Genomic DNA, 27,500 nt, shown 5'->3' on the forward strand with positions numbered 1-27,500 from the left:
GTAATTAAAAAAAAAAGTCATTATTTGACATGCAAGGCAGTAGTGCAACATGCGTGCAATTGAGCGCACTTTGGATTTATAGAACCCAGAACTGTAAGTACAACCGAAAGAAGAAGAAAAAGGAGACCAGAGTGAATGCAAACAACTAAACGTAAACTTGGTTGTGATGAATGGTTGAGGCAGGTATGAAGCAGGCGTGGTTTTAGACCGGCTGGTATGCTAATGCAAAGCACTGTGGGAAGAAAACTGTTTTTTTTGTTTTTTTGTAGTTCTGGGGACATTGAGAACAGATGTGTGATCAGTACTCCGGTGGTGTGTGCAGAGTGAACAAGGGGCGAGTTGCACACCTGAGCCGTGATTTGTGCCTGTGGGGTGGGTGTGTATGCACTGCCTCGTGTATGGCTGGGTGTCACTTAAGATGTGATGTTATTGCATTGTGTATCATAAACGGAAAAGCCCCTCATTCTGTCTGTTTTGCTTAAAGCTGAAATACTCCGTCTCCGTTCCAGTGCAGCTGACACAGTGATTGAGTATAACAGTCACAAAAGAGTTCATTAGCTTCACTGTCACCTCATTGTCTCCTTCAAATATGATGAGGCCTCGGATGCTGGATGTCGTAGAGGCTACTGAGCGATGGCAGCAGTGTCCACGAGCATGACTTAAGTGTCTGAGTGACAGTCTGTGTCATCTGTTTCTGTCATGATTGTGAAAGGCCACTTTCACCTCTCTGGCCTCCTGGTCAGGCGGGGTGTTCTTGGGTTTGGTTTTTGAACGCTGCCTGTCAGTGTGCAGTGCTTTTTAATGGATGATTTGGCATAAGCTTGTGTTTGATTGGACCTCTTTGGATCTCAGCACCGTCACAGAAACACAAGCGAGGAGTGAAGCTTGGATTATCCAGACAATTCCATTTATATCTTCATTTATTGTAGATTTATTTTGCTGTCAAACTATTTCAGTGCCTGGTCTTGTTTCCTTTTTTACATATGCAAAAGATCTGTAAAAGCCTTATAAGAACCATATATACAGGTGAGGAAAAACCTCTGAATTACGTGTATGGCAGCCATTCCATTCCGGTGTCTGTTGAATTCCGACACAGGGACGCCTTGTTGTACATAACGAGGTGGTGAATAAGTGATCACCTGAATCAAATCTTGCTTAACGAGCACCGTAGAGAGCAGGCCAAGACGCGTGAAAGCTGTGACTGACAATCAGGGATATTCCACTAAATATTGATTTCTGAAAACAGGTTTTGTGATGCTTAAAAATGAATATGAACTTGTTTTCTTTGCATTATTTCAGTCCTGAAAACACTATTTTGACCAGTTGATATTTTCTACAAATAAATCCTCTAAATGACAATATTTGTATTTGGAATTTGAGAAAAATGGAGTTTATGTAATGAAACAAAAAAGTTCATTTTTGCATACCTATATATAGTTAAACCAGAGCAATCTTGCAATGATCTCTTAATTTTTTCCAGAGTTGTATTTATTTACTTTGTATTGCATGTTCTATTAAACACATATTTATGCTGTATAAGATATGAATGAGTTTTTGAAAATTATGAAATGTTGCTCCATATTTTTTGTAATAATGAACATTTTGATCATATATATTTACAATCCTTTGACATATTGAAAGAAATGTCATGTTCATTTGTGATTGAGCCATTGTGTGTGTGTATGTGTGCATGTATGTGTGCATGTATGTGTGCATGTATGTGTGCGTGTATGTGTGCGTGTATGTGTGCGTGTGTGTGTGCGTGTGTGTGTGTATGTACATATGTATGTGTGTGTGTGTGTGTGTGTGTGTGTGTGTGTGTGTGTGTGTGTGTGTGAGTGAACGCTGCTTTTTTAGGCAGTGATGCTGTGCCTGGGTTTGTACAGTGACACTATGGCTGGGTCTCCTAGTGGCATTGTGGCTGATTTTTGCCAATGGCACAGTAAACCCCTCTTCCTGTCCATTTCACTTAAAGATGATAGACTCAGCTGTCTCACTTCCAGTGTGCACTTGAAGCAGGAATGCTCTGTAATGACCACAATGGGGGACAGTAGGTCAGGACAGTAGAGTGCACTGGACTATCCACTGTTTGAATTTGTGCTTGAACAAATTCAGAAAATACTACCACAAGGTCACCAGGTTCATTTGGAATCTTGGTAGCAGGCTTTGGAGAGCTGAGCCGCTCTTCACCACTTGACAGAGAGACGTCGGCGTGGATAATGTGTGTGATGCATTCTTCGCACTTGGTCATTGCAACACATGCAGTACACTTTGTGTGACTACTCTTTTATATCGAGTCTGATGTGCTTTACCGTACCTGAGACTCATTTCAGCGTGATTGGGGGCTTACAGATAGGAGCAGACGTGTGCAGTGTTTTAATAGGACTGTCTTCTGGTCATTTTAATGTGTGATTTAGTGTTAAAACAGCTTGTGACCTCTAGGAAAGTTTCTGTGCTGCTTCGGGTCCAGGACATGTGATTCCGTGGGGCACTGAAGCACAAGACATTACCATCATGCTGCAGCTGTACGGACATGCGGTGTGACATTCTGCTGGACAAACTGCGGATGTCCTTAAACGAATAACCCCGCTCAGAACCTTAGCTCGGCTAACTCCGAGGAGGTCCAGTAGTCGAGCAAAAAAGAAAAAAAGGCAGAAATTAAATATTCCTCTTACACATAGCAAGGGCAGATTTAGTAATGAGGCGTCCAGGAGTAGGTGAACGGGAGCCTGTCACGCGCTGGTCGTGTCAAGCCTGCACCATTAATTTTGTTCCTCCTAGGGGAGTTAGCTGTGCAGTTTGTGTCCGGCACGTTTTAATAGCTGTCCTGAAGTTATTCAACCAAATATCTGTGAAATGATACCCCAGGTCTCGCTTGTTCTCTTAAAGGAGAATTGCTTATTCTTAAGGACATAGGCTGCCTATGATGCATCATGTCAGTGGGGACAGCAGCAAACTACAGACAGTCTTAAGGACATATGCTGCCTATGATACATCATGTCAGTGGGGACAGCAGCAAACTACAGACAGTCTTAAGGACATATGCTGCCTATGATGCATCATGTCAGTGGGGACAGCAGCAAACTACAGACAGCAGCCTTAATAGGCTGCCCACTGTCTCTGCTGAATAAATGCATAAAAAATGTAATAAATGAAAATGAATTCAAACCAAAATAAATGAATAAATAGCCCATCTAAGGTATATCTGTCTTTACTATGGTCAAAACAGAAGTTAGTGTGGCTGTGCTAACGGGGTGGGCTGGTGGAGTACTTTGGCCTTGCTAGCAGGCCCCCCACCCACCTTCAGTAATGTAATCTATGGCCCTAAGTGGAGTGCTCTCTCCTTTGTCTCTGTGCACTGCAACAATAGTAGCTGGAGGCTGTCTCAGCCTGGGGTCAATGCGCTAAAGAGAGAAGAAGAGAGAGGGAGAGGGGAAGAGACAGAGGAGTAAGAGTGAGTGAGAGCCAAAGGGAGAGAGGAGTAAGAGAGAGAGAGTGTAGAAGCTGGTAAACAATCTCATTAGAAGCATAGGTCACTTGTGTATGTGTGCTTGCACGTTTGTGTGTGTATGTATATGTGTGTTTCTGCCTCCTCCTGTCTTTTTCACATAATCCATGCCAAAGTTAAAGCCTTTTCCATTTCCTCTGCAAGGTATAATTGCATTGAGGTTTCTTCTCCCCCAAGGGTCTTTTGCCAGATATAGAGGTGAAATTGTGTTGGGTAGATGAAGGAAAAATAGCATCTGGGAAGAAATGTCTCCGTTTTGGACCTTGTTTCTCACAGATGACCTTGAATGTGTTGTTAAGAGGAAGAGGGTTGATTGATGACTCTGCCTTACTGTAGCAGGTCAGAAACAATCATCACCAATACTTGAACTGTTCTGTGTGGTCTGACACAATTTTATTGCATGGCATGTGGTTTGTCAGTGTAAGTTAATTACATTTTCAAAAGGGCAATTTTAAAGGAAGAAATGTTGTGTTTTTCACTGTTTGGGTTAAGTCTTAGGGTAGATTTTTTATCTTGCATAGCTATGAAACTCAGTGCATTAGATGTTGAGCATGAGAGAGTAAACCAAATCTTTATAAATGGAAGAGTTAGCAAATCTATAGATTTGCTTATCAACACTGCCATGAAGAATTCTATCTTAGCTTCTCTACTCTCAGTGTTTAGATGCTACTCCAAACATCTTCTCACACACCCACGCATTCCCGTCTGGCCCACTTCAAACGCACTTTGGGACTGGCCTCAAAAGCTCAACCACAAGTGCATCACACTGGAGAAGGAATGTAGGCAGAGTGCTAAAGCGAGTGGTGTTAGGTAGTAGCATTCCAGCATCCTCCGCCTTCCCGCGTCCGCGGTCACACGTGCCGTCCCTCGTGGTCCTTGCGTCCGTGCTGGTACAGCTAGTCTGTTTCCCCTCTTTCCCCTTCAGGTCTTCTCTGGGTTTTGGCCATGCTAGAGAGAGCAGGTCCAATCCAGTGTTGGAGCAGGTGTTCTGTGAAACGTTAGGCATGGTCCTGCTCTTCTAACAGTGGCAGATTACAGTGGCTTCCCAGACTTCCGTCTCCATCTGTAAATTTGAATTGTTTGGCCTGCAGTCTTGTGAGAATTGCCTTCTGAGAATAATCCTGAAGGATTTGTTTTCATTTGGAGCGCTGCCATTATTGTCAAAAATTCCTATGCTATTAGAAGCATGAAATGCTTTTTCCCCCCCTGTCTGTCATGGCAAAGGACCCGGAGGCTGGAAAAATGGCGAATTCCTAGAAAACACAGAATCAGTCATGTAGCCTCGAGGGGCCTCAGACTGTATTGATGATTGGAACATTCATGTGGGCTTTTGTGTTCAGTCCAGTGTGTTTTCTTCCCAGCTGTCCAGCTCATCCTTGTCATAATGACCTGATGTGAGTTCTCCAAGCTCCAGCTACAGGGCTCCCCTCCCATTGCATGCTAGTGGGGCTTCAGACAATTTTAGCACCAGCTCACCAAGGAGCATGGTTAACCCAGATTTACTCTGGCTAGTGTGAAAGAGGGACAGAATGGAGAGAGAGACACACAGAGACACAGAGACGAGAGGACATCAGAGCAGTTGTGTGCTTTCCTGTGTGGATTTAAAGTATGGGGAACCTGTCGGACAGAGCAGTGAGTAGGAAGAGGTTTCTCAGATCTGGAGACTCCCTGCAGAAGCAGCTGCTTGCTGACTATACCGACGTGAGTTCACCTTGGCTTCTGTCACGTCCTGAGAAGGGGAACAGGTTTCATAGGGTAGCAGGGTAGGAGAAGGGACACTCGTTTCATACACAACTTTTTAAAAGACTGTTTTAAAGGTGATGAATGTTGAGTTAGATGCACATAGTGCTTGTAGTGTCTGTGATATCTGTCACCATATTTATCATCATCACTATTGAATTGAACAGTAACTGCAGACTAGATGTATTGTCAATTATTTGCAACTACTGATTGAAGGGTTATACAAAAATAACAGCTACTACTTTTAGCATCTTATTCCAGTCCTGTGTCTGTGTGCTGGGCATATCTATTATCTATTGGTAGTGCTTGGGAGGGAGGTAGTGAAGCCGCTGTTTCCAGGGCAGTGCACCATTATTGGATTCTCAGGCCTGTGCCAGTGAAATTGCTGGCTTTATAATGGCCATCTGTAACGTTGTGACAGACGGGCCACCTTTGGCATAATGGCTGCAGGGCTGTTTAACGGCCTACTCCCATGGCTGCTGGCTCATGTGACACCAGGACCTGTTCACAACACAACCCCAGACACGTGAGTTGGGCAAGAACTGAAAAACCGTGACGTGCGCCACCATGAGCTCATGGACGAACAGACGGACAAATTGCGGAAGCAGCGGGAACAAACACAGAGGCAGATTCTAGCGAATATGAGAGGAGGAGATGACCCTGTATTTAAGAGAGCAGTGCTGCTGCTGCAGCTGGCAGAATCTTTGCAGGGAAGCAATGGCTGAAAACAGAAGCATCACATTCAAGACAGTAAGCTGCAGGTCAGCATTCTGGCTGTTTGGGTACGCGATGTCCTGTGAGCTTGGCCTGATTCATGGCTTCTTTTAGACTGTAGAAGTTAGTTGCGTGGAATCATCATGAGGAAGACACAGGGCCTGTCTGTTGAACTCCCGTCTGTCGGTGTCATAAGTTTTCTGAAGTTTCTGCACTCTCTGACATGCTATTTCGAGAATGTGGTACTGAAAGTTCTCTTTCGCCTTCTGTCTGAATGGAAGCCTGTTCCACAGAGTGCACATGGCTGTGCCAACCTCCAGGCTGTGGCCTTGGTCCAGTTCATAGCTCAGGCCTAGTATGATGGTACAGTGGAACCTCTAAACATTGTGTAACATGTAATTGTGATAGTTACAATTACAGCCTTAAAATGCAAGATGCACAACCCAGAGCATCTGTATATCTAATCCCATCTACAGCCCATATACCACAAACACAGGCCAGTTTGGGCCAGTTTTATTCTCCGTCTGTGTTACTTAGATTTGTCCTCCTTAGGCCGGTCTCCAAAATGGAGGGAACCAATGAAATCTTAAAAAAAAAAATGTAATTCACCAAAACTAACTCACTTTACAGCCACTCACTGATCTTCCTCAAACCAGATCTCACCTCTGCCCAGCACGCTCTAATACACTGCACTCAACCAGCCTCCAGTTATGGCCTACATGGAATGCTGCTACTCGATTGAGGCATGTCTTAGGCAGAGGCAGAGCCTGTAATCTCACTGGCTCAGAAAAATGGTGGCGGTGAAATATTCCCAGGCGGCGGCCTTGGTGAGAGCCCATAAAACATGCTGCTATGGAATTAGGATAGCAAGCTCGCAGGCGGGGAGAAGTTGATCAGATCGACAGCAATGTTTCATCAACATCCCTGCTTGTCATTGTGTGGTAATCTGTCTATCTTGAAACAACAGCCATCCATCACGATCAACTGACAGGGAACCTTGCCTTCAGATTGACATTATTTTGTTGATTAATCTATCAAGTTATGTAAATGTTATACAACACTGTTGTAATAGCTATTAGAAGACTTCATCCCTGCTTAAGACAAACACCACAACTAGTGTCTGACTCCATTACAAACATGCTATTATTTTGTTGTGTTTTCCCCCTCCGCTGTTAATGGCAACAGCACATACCAGTGTCTCCTGACCACTCATTTGCTGGTAAGAGACGCTGGGCCTGCCCTGTGGCCCTTGGCTGTAGGGCACTCCCTGTGCATGCCTAACCCTGCCGGGGACATTCTGCCTCACACTCCTCCTGAGAACAGGAGATACCCATTTCCCATTTCAGATAGCAAGGAAAGACTTTATCACAGCTATAACCATATCAATATCTTGTCTGTTACATGTTTGTTATGATCCTTGCGTTTAATCTACCACGGTCATACCATTTAGACAGAAAACATTGTGTTGTGGCTGCCCTGCCTCACACACTATGGGCCAGTGGGCTTAGAGTGGTCCTAAACTGAGTCTGATCTTGCGATAAACCAGACCACAGCCGACTCTTGGGGATGCTAACATGAAGATCGCACGCTAGCTTGACCTTGTTTCTAAAATCGTGGCTACCTTAGAGACCATCAACTTTAGAGCTGACAGAGATGAGGTCAGTTATTTCCAGCTGTTTCATTATTAAGAGTCTTTATGAACTTTAGATCTGTCATCTCCTACTACACACACAACAAGGATCGCTTGCCAATGGGACTTGTGTTTACATCATGCATATGCGTGATCAGAAATGAAAATATGTCTGGGTATTACTGAGCCCTGTGTGAAGATACATTATATTTCCTCTTTGTTCCCCCTTGGGGGAGTGTCGTCCTTACCCAAGCTCCCAGTCACTTGATGGCAGGAGAGCAGGGTTCACGACAAGGAGGGACTCACTGGTTCCTCGCCTACACAGTCATACAAGAGCCAGGCAGCGCTGCTAAGCCCAGCTGAATCCAGAACGTTGGTCTGGCTTCATTAGCAGGGCCTGGGAAACTGCATTCCACTAAACCCCGCCAGGCTCGAGAAGCCACTCTGTCTGCTAGACACTGTCTGTTTTTTCATCCTGTGCCCTGCAACCTCCCCATCCTCTCACTAGTCCTTCTCACAAAGGAGGAGGTGGAGCATGATCTGGAGGAGAAAGGGGGTCTAGTGGTTCAGCTTAGTTGGGGAGTGGGGCTATCTTGTGGAAAGCCGCGATGCAGGTTATGGGGTGGGACGGGCTTCTGAATGGACCAGGCTTCTACTCAGCTGAGTCCATCAGTCCCAGGGCCTGCAGAAGCCAGGAGAAGACATGTCTTGTTTGAGACATTTCTCACAGTTTGTCCAGGATAGCACACGACCTCTGCCTGCATCAGGTTCCCGCTGTGGAGTCTGGAGTCTGAGTCTGTTTTGAAAGGCCAGAGGAGGAATTCATTCAGAATAAGAATGCATAATGTAGATTTTTTTTTTTGGATGAGGAGTATTACACACACACACACACACACACACACACACACACACACACACACACACACACACACACACACACACACACAAAGCCCAAGGTCCCAAGCCCTGGTTAAGCTACACATAATCTGCTAGTGTATTATCTGTGATGGGGGCTGTATGACTAGGCGCGGGAGAATGAAGGTAGGCTTAGTCTGCTCTTGGCATGTTTCTGTCTGTTGTGCGTACACTTCAGAAATAAAAGGGTGTAATTTTCTTAAAGCTTTAGTGGCAGGCACAAATCTTCTAGCCTTTGCCTGACTTGCTTGTGGGTGGCTGAGCCTGACACTGGTGTGGGATACTGTTTTTCTTTTTGGGTGTGTCGTGTCGTCCCCCCCCCCCCCCCCCCCCAAATCACTCAGTTTGAAGGAAGTGATGTCAGTGTGTGGGACATCTGCGAGCGTGCTTGTCTCCTGTTTACACCCATTCTAAATAAATATGCAGGCTTCCTCTCTGGCTGCCCAGGAGAGTCCCCCACCCACCCCGTAGCAGAGAATTGAGGAGCACGGACCTGTGCTTTGGTTCCCATGTGTTCGTATGCTCCTGAGCGGAAGTCTGTTATTGCTGGTGGGCTTGACGCCATTGCGACTGAGGTATGTCGCGCACCTGCAGGTGTAGGAGAATGGGGGAAGATGGTGCCGCGGTTAGAGTTTCTACCTGTGCACGTCTAGCTGCCTTGCTACTTCTGTGCGTCTGGGACGGCAGAACGGCATTGAGTCATATGCCTCTCCCTTTCTAATTTTATCTATCTATCTATCTATCTATCTATCTATCTATCTATCTATCTATCTATCTATCTATCTATCTATCTATCTATCTATCTATCTATCTATCTATATATATATATATATATATATATATATATATATATATATATATATATATATATATATATATATATATATATATTCATTGAACATGTTTAGGTGTCCAGATGCCCACAATCAGCAGGTCAACGCTGCATGCTAAGATCAAAGATGAACAATACATCACTACATACATCATTATATTCTAAGACACATAGGGAGTTAGCATGTACTTGTATAAGGGACAGCTCCAAAAGATTCAGTGCTTGACCAAACGCATTGCAAAAACATCACAAATTCATTACAAATGTATCACATGTATTTGTATCATCTTTTGGCCAAAGGCATCACAGAGACAGTTGGCATTAGTCTTTATAACCCTCTCATGCTGGTTCTTTCCACATGAGACCATATACTGTACAGATACTGAGGTGAGAATTGGCTGTGACCAACATTTAAAAAATGGACCAATCCATGGCTTTGCCTGTCTTTACCAACTGATCTTTAGAATGTAGTAGTGGAGTTGTCAGGCACGGTAGCTGTCTCAGAATTCTCTCAGGGATTGTTGCTGGACCATATCAGCAGACTACCAACCCTTACATTAAATTCAAATGATGGACAGGCTGGAATGATTCATACTGATCTCGGTGCCTGCCACTGAAACAGCTGCATGTCATCTTCCCTCCAACAATAAGCATGGCGAATGACCCTGTCTCGCTCTACCCCCCATCCTCTCAACCGCTCTCTGCACGCTGGTCATGCTGTTGTCTCAACAGCAAGAAATCCTAGTGGAGGATTTGACCGAGTTCTTAGTGTTACGAGGTACAGGTGGAATTGTGTATGGAGTTATGTCATTTTTATTTAATGATCAACCCATAGTTTTTCCTTTATGATTTGGATGTGACAGCTTGGATTTCACCAACGTTAGCATCGTTTTGAATTTCTTGGCCGCGCTGCATCAGAATATGGCCCATTTTTTATCTATTATTTGCCAAGTGTTTTCTATCCTTCCTTTGCCAAGAATATGGCTTGCTTTGCAGGTCCTAGTGAGCCTTCACACTTTGCATAATTGATTGTAACTGCAGTGTTTTGCCTGTTCATTATGGTCTACTGTGCTTTTTCTACATCCCTGAGCATATGGCCTCATTCACAAGTGTTTCCTGTAACGCCCTGTTTTCAGAATCACTCTACCAGAGTAATGGGCATTTTGTGCAAGGATGCTTAAAGCTAATTTGATTTTCGCCGTCCTTTCTGTTTTGTTTTGTTTTCTTAGGTCTTGATAAAGTTAATAGGCACTTACTGCGAATTTGTATTTTTAACCAAATTTATACATGTTGCTGATTCAGGCCTTCCCACACAAATAAACCACTTTAGAAAGTGTAAGAGCCGAAGGACAAATACTACCCAAGTATTTGTATAAGAACATTACAAGGGCAACAGCCAGACCCTCCAAACATTAGCAGACATGCTCAGCTGCTCACAGCTGCTGACGAAGCACACATCTCAGGCAGCACACCTCAGGAGCACTGGGTGATGAGGTTTTCGTTTCTTTTAATCAGTCTGAGTGGAACACACGCTGGTCCCAGTGCACTGCCATGCCTGCCCTGTGGGGATGTGTTTCACAGAGCAGGCCTACCCTCTAATCGCTCGCTTCAGGGCAGAAATGCCCTTTTTCTCTGAGGGCTACTCTTAAGATGACCAGAAAATAGCACACAAATAGAATGTTTGTTTTTTTTGTTATTGCTTTTTTATAATGCTTATTTGTCATTAACCATGCACTGCCCAGATTCACATTATGTTGCTGTGTGTGTGTGTGTGTGTGTGTGTGTGTGTGTGTGTGTGTGTGTGTGTGTGTGTGTGTGTGTGTGCACGAATGCATGCGGGTATGGTATCATTGAGTTGCCAGATGTGCCAGAAAAGACCAAGACTGAACAGTCTGCCAATACTCAGTCCTTAAAGGATGTCATAAATAATGTGTGTGTGTTTTGCACATGTATGTGTGTCTGTGTGCATATGTGTGTATGTGGTTGTGTGGGAATGAGCACGGGTGTGTGTTAGTGAACACAAACCAGTGTTCTAAGTAAGGCAGAAGAGCTTGTGCTGAATCCCTCCAAGGGCATTCACGGTCATCCCTCCTGTGACTAGTCACTCCCTCACTTCCTCCCTCACTAACCTCCCTCACCCACTCCCTCACTTCCTCCCTCACTAACCTCCCTCACCCACTCCCTCATTTCCTCCCTCACTAACCTCCCTCACCCACTCCCTCATTTCCTCCCTCACTAACCTCCCTCACCCACTCCCTCATTTCCTCCCTCACTAACCTCCCTCACCCACTCCCTCATTTCCTCCCTCACTAACCTCCCTCACCCACTCCCTCACTTCCTCCCTCACTAACCTCCCTCACCCACTCCCTCACTTCCTCCCTCACTAACCTCCCTCACCCACTCCCTCATTTCCTCCCTCACTAACCTCCCTCACCCACTCCCTCATTTCCTCCCTCACTAACCTCCCTCACCCACTCCCTCACTTCCTCCCTCACTAACCTCCCTCATTTCCTCCCTCACTAACCTCCCTCACTCCCTCCCTCACTTCCTCCCTCACTAACCTCCCTCACTAACCTCCCTCACCCACTCCCTCACTAACCTCCCTCACCCACTCCCTCATTTCCTCCCTCACTAACCTCCCTCACCCACTCCCTCACTTCCTCCCTCACTAACCTCCCTCACCCACTCCCTCACTTCCTCCCTCACTAACCTCCCTCATTTCCTCCCTCACTAACCTCCCTCACTCCCTCCCTCACTTCCTCCCTCACTAACCTCCCTCACTAACCTCCCTCACCCACTCCCTCATTTCCTCCCTCACTTCCTCCCTCACCCACTCCCTCACTAACCTCCCTCACTAACCTCCCTCACCCACTCCCTCACTAACCTCCCTCACCCACTCCCTCATTTCCTCCCTCACTAACCTCCCTCACCCACTCCCTCACTTCCTCCCTCACTAACCTCCCTCACCCACTCCCTCATTTCCTCCCTCACTAACCTCCCTCACCCACTCCCTCACTTCCTCCCTCACTAACCTCCCTCACCCACTCCCTCATTTCCTCCCTCACTTCCTCCCTCACCCAGTCCCTCACTTCCTCCCTCACTAACCTCCCTCACCCACTCCCTCATTTCCTCCCTCACTTCCTCCCTCACCCACTCCCTCATTTCCTCCCTCACTAACCTCCCTCACCCACTCCCTCATTAACCTCCCTCACCCACTCCCTCACCAACCTCCCTCACCCACTCCCTCACCAACCTCCCTCACCCACTCCCTTACCCACTCCCTCATTTCCTCCCTCACCCACTCCCTCATTTCCTCCCTCACCCACTCCCTCATTTCCTGCCTCACTAACCTCCCTCACCCACTCCCTCACCAACCTCCTTCACCCACTCCCTCATTTCCTCCCTCACCCACTCTCTCACTCACGCCCTCACTCAGTAACCTCACTCTCTTGCTCTCTCCCTCCTGAACATTTTGCTCAGACTAATCACATCAGGACATTGGCACAGAGGCAAGGCACTAGTCTAACAGTCCTGATTAGGCCATGTTCAGCAGGGCACCATTCACCCAAAAAGACTTACAGCAGGTCATTTGTTTTGGCCGTTAAATAAGAACATGACTGTGTATCAAGGCTTGCCACTAATTTGCTTTGTGAGGAGAATCCCTGCTGGTGGTTATCGATTATATGGATAATGCCATTACTTCACCACCACCCAGCAGCTCGGGTGTGGATGTGCCTCCACCTGAGTTTGGGAAAGCACCCAGCTCTGTCTTTGACCCAAGTTGTCGATCAATGCTGGATCACATTCTACAATGTTGGACTTCACAAAACCAGATACCCTGGTGTAACTGCTTAAGAGAAAACCTGCAACAATCTTTTTTTTTTGTGAGGAAACATTTAGAAAGCTTATATGGAGCTTTTGGGAATTTGTTGTCAAATGAAGCAGGACTGTATAAGACACTCTAACAGAGTAGAATGAGCTGGACTGGGTTCTGGTTCAGCTCTAACAGAGTAGAATGAGTTGGACTGGGTTCTGGTTCAGCTCTAACAGAGTAGAATGAGTTGGACTGGGTCCTGCTTTCATCCAACATCTCTTCCTCTCGGCAGTGAAAAGACACAAACACTCAATCAAATTCTAAACACTTTCCATCTGTCTCTTCTTCTTCTTCTTCTTCTTCTTCTTCTTCTTCTTCTTCTTCTTCTTCTTCTTCTCTCCCACTCCCTCTTTCTGTCTTTTACTCTACCTCTCTCTCTTTCTTCCTCTCTCTCAACCAATCCACCTCTTCTTTGTCTCTTTCACTTTCTCTAACTTTCTTCCCCTCCCTTTCTTTTTCTCCTCCCACCCCTCTCTCTCTCTCTCTCTCTCTCTCTCACTCTTTCTCTTTGTCTCTCTCTCTCTACAGAAATGTGACTGTTTGCTGAGTCTGGAGGCATATTCTCTAGAGCAGAAGAGGAGAGTATGCCAGTATCTGAGTGACAACATCGACAAACAGCTCCGGCTTCATCACAGTGAGACCTCTGGCCCTCCTGAACAGGTATTCCTCCTCTTTCATGCTCACTCCTTCAGACTCTCTTGTTCACATCCCTCGCCTTCTCACAGGTTACTGAGGGTCACGGAGAGTCGTGACCTTGTCTTGCAGTATGGCTGTCTCACTGCTTCATCGATCTTTTAAGTGTGTTAATACTGCTAATCTTGTGGTTAGTGATCGTGGAACATGACAGTGTCTTGGTCAGAGCTATTGTGCCGAGTATTGATGATCGCATTGATTGTGTTTTCAGCCTGAGGAGTGCTGTGATTTTGGTGTTTGTAATCAAAACTGTAAAGTGTGGTTTCTGGAGACCAATTACACTTTGTTAGATACTTGACTAAATAGGACTTTAATCCTTTTTCTAGTTATTTAGTATCCAAGCCCAATATCATGCCTGTTCAATAATATCCACTGAGATTCTCAAAGCTTATTGGTGTGCGCGCGCATGTGTGTGTTTATGCTTATGTGTGCGCTTGTGCGTGTGTGCTTGTGTGTGTTCTTGTGCGTGTGTGCATGTGTACGCGTGTGTGTGTGTGTGTGCGTGTGTGTTCTAAAAGCATGTATTAGGCATGCTACAAGCAGTAGAGATTTGGAGAATTCTCCACTCGTTTTTTACGCAGTAAAATATTGAAGAGCCCTTCACTCTGATGAGCACATGCGCTTGGCATGGATGGCACTTGCCCCACAAACATAGTGGCCAGTTGAAGGTGAAGGGCTCATTGTTCCTTACAGAGGTTACCAGGTCGGCAGAGCCTCGCCAGGTGTGTTAGGGCATTCTGCTTCTTTTATGTACTGGGCCTCGGAGCTCCCTTGAACTGTAGGCCTGGTATTGTAGCTTCACCTTCTACCCCGGGTAATAAAGCGGAGCCTTTTAAAGGGAGGATGGTTTGGAAGCTTTGTGACTGGACCATCTGCCCATAGTTCGCTCACAGCCCAACCCAGAGCCTGACCCGGAGCCCGGCTCCATGTCTCCATCAATCAGCGTCTCACAATGTGTTGAAAGGTGCCCAAATGCAATGGCATCAGTCAGGACTCTGTGAAGCTCTGGGTCATTAACATGCACTACCTGAAAGTCCAAGTAGACTAAAAATACAGCAGCAGGCATTCACGCTCCTGCTCTCTAGCACCTGCTGTTAATGATGTCTCTCATCCTGCTTTTTAAATAAAAGAGGGATGCTCTGGCTCGCCACTCTTTTATCCTTAGTTGAATCAGCGATTGCCTCACATCTCCCTCTCTCTCTCTCTCTCTCTCTCTCTCTATGTTTATCTCTCTCTGTCTCTCATAATCTCTCTTTTCCCTGTTTTATCTTCCCTTTCCTCTCTCTGTCCCAGCCTTCTGTTTGTTTTGGTTGTTTTGTTTGTTTACACCCAGAAAGCAGAGGCTTTGAGTGATGTCTCAGTGCAGCTGTGACCCATTTAAAGCACATACACTGATTTATGCAGTGTGTTCGGCTTGGGACAGTGTGTATGTTTGTACATTTGTGTGTGTGTGTATATTATAATAATAACTGGTCATGTGAGGAAGAGTGATGTGAATTGATTCATGTCCTGGCAGATGTATGAATGTGCCTGTCTTGGTGTATGTATGTGTGTGGATGTGGGTGTGTATGTGTGTGTTTGTATGTGGCTGTGGGTGTGTATGTGTGTGTTTGTGTGTGGGTGTGGGTGTGTGTGTGGGTGTGTTGTGTGTGTCTGTCACATAGCTAAATCAGTGTTTATTTATTATTATTAATATAAATATTATTATCGTATTATTAATATGATTGAGCTCAGCTGAAACATAGTGTAAAAGGAGCTGAAGGTGCAACTGCAACAGTTACACTTCATACTAAAGGTTATGCTTTATGAACATCTAAAGGGGGTGGCATGTGTTGCTACGTGAACCAAAGATGATGCAAAAATATGACAACAAATTAGAAGTCACACTCTCCATGGAGTTTTGCACCATTAATTACAGACCCTTTTACCTACCAAGGGAACCCACTTTTATTATTCTGGTTGCGGTCTAAATCTTCACCAGCAGAAGGGAGCACAGCAGCTCCTGGCCTATATCACTGACCTGGAAAACACATACCCAGGTGCACTGACGCTAATGCCTTCAGCCATGTTGATCTGAGGAGAGTCTTAAGATACAAACGGCAGATCCAGGTGGCTGCTGGGTAGGAGGACATTTTAGATAAGAGTCACTGTGTTACTGCCATTCCTCTCCCTGCTGCAGCCTGGACTCCTCTTGGACACTCCGAGCATAACCTTGTCTTTTTGGATCCTGTCTACCAACCGAAAGTCAAGCCTGCCAAACGGTTGTCCTCTCAGACGGCGGATTACCTTAAGAACAGCTTGTGTTACACCGACTGATCAGTCTTTGCAAATTCGTGCTATCGCCCGGATGAATACACAACTGCTGTCACATGCTACATCACATGCTGCATCAACATTCGGGAAATCCGTGCATTCCATCAACATCTGTCTTGGGTTACAGCAACACTAAGTCATAGTTTAACATAAAAGATCTTTATGGGTAAAAAAGACATCGCGCCTTTAAGAGTAGAGATAGAGGACTTGACAAAGCCTAATACAAATCTGAGAAAGCAGTCAGTAAAGCCAAAACCGACCATAATAACCAAGTTAGACAGTGAGCTCAGGGCCAGTGCTAGCAGGGTCTACAGCAAATGATATATTCTAAATTTGCTAGTTCAGCCATAACTGAGGATGATCAGGCCTACCTGACCACGCTGATGAATTTTACTGCTGCTTTGACCGGGGTCCAGTAAGCTTAGCAGGACAGAAAATTGTCCCCAAGAATCTTCACCCACCTTTTGAATAAGAGGTCAGGAAAATGGTAGAAAAGCAGCTGGACTAGACCAGGTTTCCTCTGCTACATTACATTGGTGTGCACAGGAACCTTTTCTGGTTTATACTGATATTTTTATCTGGTCCTCGTAGCAATGCAAATTGCCTGGTTGTTTTAAGTCTGCTATCATCATCCCTATACCCATGGGTGGGTTTTAAGTCTGCTATTATCATCTCTTTACTAAGGAACACTGACTAGACATGGGCTCAGCCCTGCAGCATAACTTTTTAAGTAACACTAGTGCTAAAGCACACTTTTTAAATAAACCTGAGAAAAAGTCATTTGGGGCTGGCATCATAACAGTCGAGGCTTAATCCGCGAAGACCCACCCCTAACGACACCCCTGTCTATACCGTGAAGACCTAATATCATTATGATTATAGACCTGTAGCCCAACAGTAAGAAAGCAGTTCAAGTTTCTGAACATGCAGTAGGTGGACACTTGTATGGTTAACTTTTCAGTTTCAGGCACTTCTCAGTGGGCAAACAGGGGAAACGACCCTGTCAGTGATGCTTTGTCTCTTTGCTTGCACCACTTATTATAGCACCTAGTGGTTCCTGACACATATGTGCCATTTGTTGATTTTAGCTGAACTTTTAATTTAATTAAACCTTAAAAGCTTTTCAATAAATTAATGCAAATCTTACATATCTTATGGATATTTGACTTCCTGCAGAACAGAACTCAGGAGGTTAAAGTAAATAGTATATTCTGTAGGGTTTGACCAACTAATACAGGGGCTCCTCAAGGTTGTGTCTTGTTACCTCCTCTGTATTCCTTGTACACAAATGATGGATCTTTCGTAATGACTCTGTGAGAATCTTCAAGTATGCAGATGACATTACTATGGTGGGATTGATTTCGAGCCACAATGACTCTGCCTACAGGAATGGGATTTCCTGTCTTGTCGACTTCCGTCCTCACCCCTATCCACTTAAACAAGAAGTTGCCATTATGAGAAATTTGCCCATATTTGGACGGCTTCTCAGTGGTGCTATGTGACTGGCCTCTGGCATGGAAAGGTGTGGTGACAGACGCACTTGTGCTTTTCTTCCCATCTGATTGGCTGTACTGCACTGTGACAGCGTAGAGATCTGTGACATCTGTCTGTGGCTAATTGGGGAAGAGAAGTGGTAAAAATTAAACGGTCCACACGATGCCTCCAAAGGCACTTGGGCCTTTAGTCCTGCTACAGTAGGGTACATGCAGCTGTTCCAGGGTCAGTGCTCTGTCCACTGCTCTGGCACGCGGGCAGCTGAAGAGGCAGTGAGAAGCATCTCTCTTATCTAGCCTAGTGGCTTATGCACCTTGGTAGTTGCAGTACACCTTGAACTACTTGCTCAAATCAGAGTGCAAATCAGTCATGAATTTTATATTCTTTTTAATATTAAAATTAAGCCTCAGTGAATACATGAAGTTATTCAGGCCTTAACAAATATATTTAATTTTCAGTGCATTATTTGTAAGAGGCCAATGGGATAACTATAATGATTTGAGTTGTTAATGAATTTGTCTGCATCCTTCTGGCAATGGGTCATTCATTGCTCAGACTGTGGTGAGACAGTAAGTTAATTACAAAGCAAATTTCGTTTCCTATCTCTGTGTCTGTCTTTCACAAACTCACATTCACACTTTCTTATTATTGGGAACTTTGTAGGTGATCATAACATGTACATTTGAGTATTAACTGGAAATGTGAGTGTTTGTTGAAGATGTAGCTTCAGCTCACACTATCATGGTTTATTCTACATGTATGATTGTCTGTGCAAAAACAGCTAATCATCCTCATGGCTTATAACACGTTATATGCTGGTATAACGGAGGCTACCGCTCAGAATGGTAAAGCGTGTGCCCTGGCTGCTGTTCTCTGGCTCTTTGGTGCGGTAGCCGGGCTGCTGCCCTCATCCTTTGTCACAGGTATGCATCTAGTGAAACGTGGCATATTTGGCCATTGCTTGGAACCACAATTTTCTTTTTTTTTTTACACCGTGCATGACGGTCTGGTGTCCCTTAGACACGCCCGCCAAACTGCAGTCATAGGCGGCTTGCCACTGTGTGCTCTAGTGTTCTCCCTGATTTAACACACATGGGTTAGGTCTTCAGCTAATTACCAAGTCAAACAGTCTGTGCCGCGGTACTACGAAGCTGAACCGGACTCCTCTGTCCGAAGTCCTCACTACCCACTGCTGGTAACCCAGGGAAACGATGACCATCCTGTGGTTGTGCCAAGACTCTGGAGAGTCCCACTCTCCTCCTCTAGCTCCTCCTGTGGCTGAATGAGATGACTCATCACCTCGGCTTCAGGCTTCCCCCGAGGCTGCTGGAGACCCTTCTTCTCCGCCCTCTCAGTGAAGATGGGATCCCCCGTTGTTAGTGGGTCGAGAGGTTTTTTCACTTAACACGTAACAATTTTAACTTAATTTATTTTAATGACTCCTTTAGATGAAGTATGACACTGACAGAAGAAATTATGTCAAATGGAAATTTGTTGATCTTCATCTTGCAAAGATGTGACTGAATATTGAAGACAGAGTTAAAACAAAACAAAAAAAAACCTAAAAGAAAAAAAATCCTGGCGACCTTGAATTATTGTTTGGATTCCAAAATACAGTTCGGCTTTCCTCAAATTGCAAATATAGTTGAAAGAAAAGTGGCATGTGTGCTGCAGGCTAGTGTTAAACCAGGCATACATCTCATAGATCGTCCTATGTAAAGTTAGCCAACCTTGCTGAGTTATTGAGACATTTTCATTGAAGGGTCTGTCTCACTTGTCACCATTCAGTCAGCTGGCTAAGGAGCATGGACAGTGATGTTCTACTAATATATCCTGTTCTCCAGAACGCTGAGAAGGGCCAGCCTGCTTACACTGGACATTTTGCCAACAGACTTAAATCACAGAACCCATCAAAATATCACCAGAAGGGGCATATAGGCACGCACACAGAAGCGAGACCCTGCAGTCTTACTAATGAGCAGTTTTGATTAGTACCACTCTCAGATAGGAATGTTTCCTATAGTAACCAAGAATATGCAAAGCAACGTATATGATTAGGTTGGTTTTTTATTTTACTTTATTTTTAATATGCATTTAAGATTTTCCTATCTACTTTTTTTAATACTCCTTTTCTGAAGGGCTTGAAAGGTCTGACTGCACACCACTTTCCTACAGGCATAAATTAAACTGGAACATGTCATGCAACCATTTACATACTCTTAGTCACAGCATCTGACACATTTATTAGTATGACGGGAGCACATAGCATGACATTGTTCAGTTGCTATATTTTTTATTTTTCTGATACATTAAAATACATTTATAATATATTGCTGGATTATGCCACATTATCTATGTTTAAATGCTTTCCTTTTGCCATGGAAGAGACACATATATAATTGTTAAGAACAAAGGGCTTTGTCAGTTTAAATGGTGACAATTTCAACCTATTATTAATTTATATAAAAGTCATGAATCCTTTTTATTTCTATTGAATACTGCATGAAACAGATCCATATTCCAGGTTATTAAATCACACTGCATTGATTCACCCTCCGGTTTAGTGGCTTGTGCATGTCGGAATCATATAAAACTGGTTTTCCAGTGCTTCATACTGGGCAAGGTCAGATTTTGCTGGGACCCCTCAGGAAAAGTCTTTGGAGGACTCTAAATGTCATCGTGCAGGATTATTTCTTTCTTGGGGGACTGCAGTGTTATATTAATACAGGACTCTCAACAGAAAGCTCTTTGTGGTGATGGAGTCACAGATCATTAAGTTTGCAGTATATGTGCTGTTATGGCAGTTTCTAATTGAGAAGTCATCAGCGAGCAGACGTGACCTTTATGTAATTGGCCTAGCCCACTGGAAAAAGGTTCCCTCTGAGTCACATGCACTGTTAGAGGATGTTCCCCTCTACAACAGCTCATGTGGGGAGGGGGAGGGATTTGGGTGTGAGGCAGTGGCAGTGTGACAAAGTGATATTTTTAGGACAGCATGTGCCATGAACTACAATGTAATAATTCTTGTAGAAGTGACTCACAGCTTGACAGAAAGCATTTGGGATGTGATGGAAAGAAAAAGTCACAGCGGAAGCCAAAGAAACCATAACTTTTCCCCCCTCTTCCCCCTCTCAGGTGGGTGGTCGTTTGATAAGAGCGCAGCTGAAATGTATGCTTATAAGGTCTGCTATGAGTAATGGCGAGTCAGTTTCACTGCTTGCAGGCTGCTCAGTCAGGGCACTATGGGTATGAATAGAACCAGCACTTTTATTAGGGGTTGTTGCTGAGTTGTAGTTCAACTGAGATCTGTGTCGAACGAAATTGTTCTGCCGCTGAAACTCCCGGCTCCTGCCTCAGGGGTGGAGATGCAAAATCTCTCTCTGTTTTACCTGTTTGTTTTGAGCTGTAGAGAGGGCCTGTTGAAACGCTGCTTGATGGAGTCAAATCCCTTGCCGATTCGCTGGTGACTATTTTGGTTGACACGTGAGTTCAAAGCTGCCCACTTTCCAATTTCAGAGGGAGCGAAATTCTTCGGGCTGGGGTACTTCAGCATCTGCTTTAATCCAAGCTGCATCCCTTGAGGCAGTAGAATAATCTCATATCTAAGAGGCTATGTCAGTGATATCTTTTCTGTTTCTTTTTCCGGGAGATCCCTGAGTATCTGAGAAATTGCCTCAGTGTTGTATTCATTTCCATACCTCTCAGAGTTGAGTGTGATGAATGTGATTACACAGGGCTAAGGATCCAGACCCCAGATCAGGCAGATGCCTTTGAGCGGGGCCGACTCCCTTCTCCATCATAACGCTGCACATAACAACCAGCTCCTTGCCTTCTGCTTCCTGCTTATATAAAATGCGCAAACACTGCTGTTCTGGGGGCAGTTGGAATACCTTGCTGATCACATCATCTACCCACATGCCCCTTTTGGCCTGCTCTCTGTGGCATTTTGCTGTAGGCCTGTGGGCTTGCCCTTCGCCGGAAGCCACCCTCTGGGCGGCATTAGACCACGAGCTGGTGAACGCCGGTCTCAGGGCGAAGAAGCAAATTTACAGCTCCACCAAATTGAGCATTTGCTTAGCCCACACAAAAGAATTTTTGCCTGCTGGCAGTGTGATAAAACACTGTTCAAGTGTTTGTGTTGTGTTCAGTAGGAGGAAATTGTGCAAGAGAAGATGGTTCCAGAAACCATGGGGCAGGGTCTATGGAGAGTTTGTTGGGAATCTTTCTAGTTGGGAATCTAGGGGAGTTAGCAGTGAAGCAGTTAACAATTCCAGGGAATGCAGGCTGATGACCAAGTTTAGCACTTACAGGTATAAGCACTAACCACTTTCAATGATACACCAATGTAATGTTACAGCACATCAGTGCTACACTATTACCAGATGTGTTCAAATTCAGCTAAATTTCAGCAGCAATTTTGTCCTGTCGTGACTCTCACGGTGTTTATTTATTTCTGTTTGCACGCTTGGACTAATAATTAAGTTTTGATGCAGCTGAAAAACGAAATCCTGGAGAAACTTTTGCCATCTGAAAATGAGCTCTCCACCTTTGGCTTACAAGCTGCTTGTATTACAAACATGCTCACATTGTTATAACCAGTATTACAACTGCTGTTCCTCGTGTCATTGACAGGACACTGCTTCATGTGTTTGGTTATTGAATGTGCCCTCTTTGCTGAATGAGAACATGCTAGTCTACATCTGCCTAGACTACACAGTGGACTACCTACCATTGCATCTTTATTTCTGAAGCTTTCTCTTTAAATCTCTAGAGTCAGAGCCTCAAAGAGGCAGTTGACCTCATAGAAACTAAAAATAGTCACTAAATGTCTGCCTGACTTGGTAGGATCTGAATAGAACTTTTTGCTTCATTCAAGTGGGCAGCCACACACACAGCCTAGATATATTTGTCCCAATCCTGGACACCCAGTGCTTGCGCAATAACAGCACAGTAAGTGTAAATGGCAGTGGAACTGGGCCAGTTTAGCTGGTGCTCTGTGTGCAGCCAGCAGCGGGTGCTAACTGGAGCACTAAATCAAATCTCCACCTTCTCTCTCTCTCTTTTTTAACCTCACTGATCCTCAGAGTCCAACTGCACCATGATGATGTCTTGCTATAAACACTGCGTTTATACTACTCTCGCGCACACACACACACACACACACACACACACACACACACACACACACACACACACACACACACACACACACACACACACACAGAGCTAGCACACAGGCGCTTCGTCTTGGCTCTGATCTGAGTTGGTGTTGTTTGGGCTTCAGAAGTGAATGGCCTTCCAGTTCAGCCCTGGCATCCTTCATCTTGCTGGATCAGGTCCCTCACACTGGTTAAACTCATGCCACAGAACCGCTCACTTTGAAGGACACTCTTTGATCGGGCTTGTTTTGCTTGAATTCAGAGGAGCGAAATGTTCAACTATTAATAGCTGCTGTATTAGGCTCCATAAGAGCCTATGGTAGTTAACATAGTAGGTGAAGCATACAGACAAGTCATTTCATATTTCCTAATGTAACACTTTCTGCCTGAGGTCTTGTTTCCAGGACAGAGGTGCAAGACATCTGATTTGGTCTAAAGTGATTGGCTATTGTTGTTTGTAATATTGCAGTATTCTCAAAAAATGTTACCATGGTGAGTCACCAAAAAGCTGAAATAAAATGGTAAATATGGTGAATACATGTTAAAAAAACATGAAACAATTAGATGACATCATGATTTTGTAAATGTAATTTAATAGTATACCCTTCTTCAATATGTCCATCCGTTTAACTAATGAATGTTTGCCACTTAATCAACCTGATATGTTTCTTTGAATAGACACTTATCAATATCACAGCAGTTCTGACTGAAATACTCTTGCATTAGATTTTTACCATGCAATTGGATTTTTATACACACACCACACACACACACACAGAACATGAAAATTCTGCTTGTATTCATTTGCTTGAACAAACTGACTGTGTAGTGGTAGAGTGAAGTGTTCAGTCTCTGTGAAAGTATGCCCTATAGGTCTCTAAAGTTACAATCTCCCCTGTCTCTGTCTCTCTGTCTGTTTCTACTTCTGTATCGGTCTGTGTCTCCTATTGGTCTCATTGCTTTCATGCCCAGTTCTCATATGTGGAATATTTTAAGTGTTTGAAAATCTATAAAATCTAAAAAGTAACAGACATTTCCTACGATTTAGAAGCGCAACTGAAATTTTTGTGCATTCTTTCATTTCAGTGCCAAATTAGCAGTTAAGTTTTGTACTGTATAGAGTGGCAAGAGCAGTTCATAAACACATGTTCTGTTATAGAATTCGAATGTTCACAGACAAACCTTTAGGATCATAAAGCTGTGTTATTAGGAGAATTAAGCTGTGTTAGGATCATAAAGCTGTGTTATTAGGAGAATTAAGCTGTGTTAGGAGAATAAAGCTGTGTTATTAGGAGAATTAAGCTGTGTTAGGAGAATAAAGCTGTGTTATTAGGAGAATTAAGATGTGTTAGGATCATAAAGCTGTGTTATTAGGAGAATTAAGCTGTGTTAGGAGAATAAAGATGTGTTATTAGGAGAATTAAGATGTGTTAGGAGAATAAAGCTGTGTTATTAGGAGAATTAAGATGTGTTAGGAGAATAAAGCTGTGTTATTAGGAGAATTAAGCTGTGTTAGGAGAATAAAGATGTGTTATTAGGAGAATTAAGATGTGTTAGGAGAATAAAGATGTGTTATTAGGAGAATTAAGCTGTGTTAGGAGAATAAAGCTGTGTTATTAGGAGAATTAAGCTGTGTTAGGAGAATAAATATGTGTTATTAGGAGAATTAAGATGTGTTAGGAGAATAAAGCTGTGTTAGGATCATAAAGCTGTGTTATTAGGAGAATTAAGCTGTGTTAGGAGAATAAAGATGTGTTATTAGGAGAATTAAGCTGTGTTAGGAGAATAAAGATGTGTTATTAGGAGAATTAAGATGTGTTAGGAGAATAAAGCTGTGTTAGGATCAGAAAGCTGTGCTATTAGGAGAATTAAGCTGTGTTAGGATCATAAAGCTGTATTATTAGGAGAATTAAGATGTGTTAGGAGAATAAAGATGTGTTATTAGGAGAATTAAGCTGTGTTAGGAGAATAAATATGTGTTATTAGGAGAATTAAGATGTGTTAGGAGAATAAAGCTGTGTTAGGATCATAAAGCTGTGCTATTAGGAGAATTAAGATGTGTTATGAGAATAAAGATGTGTTATTAGGAGAATTAAGCTGTGTTAGGAGAATTAAGATGTGTTAGGAGAATAAAGCTGTGTTATTAGGAGAATTAAGCTGTGTTAGGAGAATAAAGATGTGTTATTAGGAGAATTAAGATGTGTTAGGAGAATAAAGATGTGTTATTAGGAGAATTAAGCTGTGTTAGGAGAATAAAGATGTGTTATTAGGAGAATTAAGCTGTGTTAGGAGAATAAAGATGTGTTATTAGGAGAATTAAGATGTGTTAGGAGAATAAAGATGTGTTATTAGGAGAATTAAGCTGTGTTAGGAGAATAAAGATGTGTTATTAGGAGAATTAAGCTGTGTTAGGAGAATAAAGATGTGTTATTAGGAGAATTAAGATGTGTTAGGAGAATAAAGCTGTGTTAGGATCATAAAGCTGTGCTATTAGGAGAATTAAGATGTGTTATGAGAATAAAGATGTGTTATTAGGAGAATTAAGCTGTGTTAGGAGAATAAAGATGTGTTATTAGGAGAATTAAGATGTGTTAGGAGAATAAAGCTGTGTTAGGATCATAAAGCTGTGCTATTAGGAGAATTAAGCTGTGTTAGGATCATAAAGCTGTGTTATTAGGAGAATTAAGCTGTGTTAGGAGAATAAAGCTGTGTTATTAGGAGAATTAAGCTGTGTTAGGAGAATAAAGCTGTGTTATTAGGAGAATTAAGATGTGTTAGGATCATAAAGCTGTGTTATTAGGAGAATTAAGCTGTGTTAGGAGAATAAAGATGTGTTATTAGGAGAATTAAGATGTGTTAGGAGAATAAAGCTGTGTTATTAGGAGAATTAAGATGTGTTAGGAGAATAAAGCTGTGTTATTAGGAGAATTAAGCTGTGTTAGGAGAATAAAGATGTGTTATTAGGAGAATTAAGATGTGTTAGGAGAATAAAGATGTGTTATTAGGAGAATTAAGCTGTGTTAGGAGAATAAAGCTGTGTTATTAGGAGAATTAAGCTGTGTTAGGAGAATAAATATGTGTTATTAGGAGAATTAAGATGTGTTAGGAGAATAAAGCTGTGTTAGGATCATAAAGCTGTGTTATTAGGAGAATTAAGCTGTGTTAGGAGAATAAAGATGTGTTATTAGGAGAATTAAGCTGTGTTAGGAGAATAAAGATGTGTTATTAGGAGAATTAAGATGTGTTAGGAGAATAAAGCTGTGTTAGGATCAGAAAGCTGTGCTATTAGGAGAATTAAGCTGTGTTAGGATCATAAAGCTGTATTATTAGGAGAATTAAGATGTGTTAGGAGAATAAAGATGTGTTATTAGGAGAATTAAGCTGTGTTAGGAGAATAAATATGTGTTATTAGGAGAATTAAGATGTGTTAGGAGAATAAAGCTGTGTTAGGATCATAAAGCTGTGCTATTAGGAGAATTAAGATGTGTTATGAGAATAAAGATGTGTTATTAGGAGAATTAAGCTGTGTTAGGAGAATTAAGATGTGTTAGGAGAATAAAGCTGTGTTATTAGGAGAATTAAGCTGTGTTAGGAGAATAAAGATGTGTTATTAGGAGAATTAAGATGTGTTAGGAGAATAAAGATGTGTTATTAGGAGAATTAAGCTGTGTTAGGAGAATAAAGATGTGTTATTAGGAGAATTAAGCTGTGTTAGGAGAATAAAGATGTGTTATTAGGAGAATTAAGATGTGTTAGGAGAATAAAGATGTGTTATTAGGAGAATTAAGCTGTGTTAGGAGAATAAAGATGTGTTATTAGGAGAATTAAGCTGTGTTAGGAGAATAAATATGTGTTATTAGGAGAATTAAGATGTGTTAGGAGAATAAAGCTGTGTTAGGATCATAAAGCTGTGCTATTAGGAGAATTAAGATGTGTTATGAGAATAAAGATGTGTTATTAGGAGAATTAAGCTGTGTTAGGAGAATAAAGATGTGTTATTAGGAGAATTAAGATGTGTTAGGAGAATAAAGCTGTGTTAGGATCATAAAGCTGTGCTATTAGGAGAATTAAGCTGTGTTAGGATCATAAAGCTGTATTATTAGGAGAATTAAGCTGTGTTAGGAGAATAAAGATGTGTTATTAGGAGAATTAAGCTGTGTTAGGAGAATAAATATGTGTTATTAGGAGAATTAAGATGTGTTAGGAGAATAAAGCTGTGTTAGGATCATAAAGCTGTGCTATTAGGAGAATTAAGATGTGTTATGAGAATAAAGATGTGTTATTAGGAGAATTAAGCTGTGTTAGGAGAATAAAGCTGTATTAGGATCATAAAGCTGTGATATTAGGAGAATTAAGCTGTGTTAGGAGAATAAAGCTGTGTTATTAGGAGAATTAAGCTGTGTTAGGAGAATAAAGCTGTGTTAGGATCATAAAGCCGTGTTATTAGGAGAATAAAGCTGTGTTAGGATCATAAAGCTGTGTTATTAGGAGAATAAAGCTATGTTAGGATCATAAAGCTGTGTTAGGAGAATTAAGCTGTGTTGGGAGAATTAACATGTGTTAGGAGAATAAAATTGTTAAGATTATGAAATCAATCTTGAAGAGTGTTGAAAATGCTCTCTAAATCA

At 42.9% G+C, this 27,500-nt stretch overlaps 1 protein-coding gene across 8 annotated transcripts in view; it reads left to right on the forward strand.

The window, feature by feature from the left end:
* Positions 1-27,500, forward strand: part of rgs3a (regulator of G protein signaling 3a) — a 136,196-nt gene that overhangs the window by 48,920 nt on the left and 59,776 nt on the right. For 6 of the 8 annotated variants that reach the window (XM_035526941.1, XM_035526932.1, XM_035526929.1 and 3 more), the window contains one exon: positions 13,742-13,873. In XM_035526941.1, coding sequence (XP_035382834.1) covers positions 13,742-13,873 — 132 coding nt within the window. Of the gene's footprint in view, positions 1-5,086; positions 5,210-13,741; positions 13,874-20,728; positions 20,849-27,500 lie in introns of those variants that run through there. The other 2 variants (XM_035526934.1, XM_035526937.1) reach the window with 2 other exon arrangements.

Source organism: Electrophorus electricus, chromosome 6, assembly GCF_013358815.1.
Source record: "Electrophorus electricus isolate fEleEle1 chromosome 6, fEleEle1.pri, whole genome shotgun sequence".
Classification (NCBI taxonomy): domain Eukaryota; kingdom Metazoa; phylum Chordata; class Actinopteri; order Gymnotiformes; family Gymnotidae; genus Electrophorus; species Electrophorus electricus.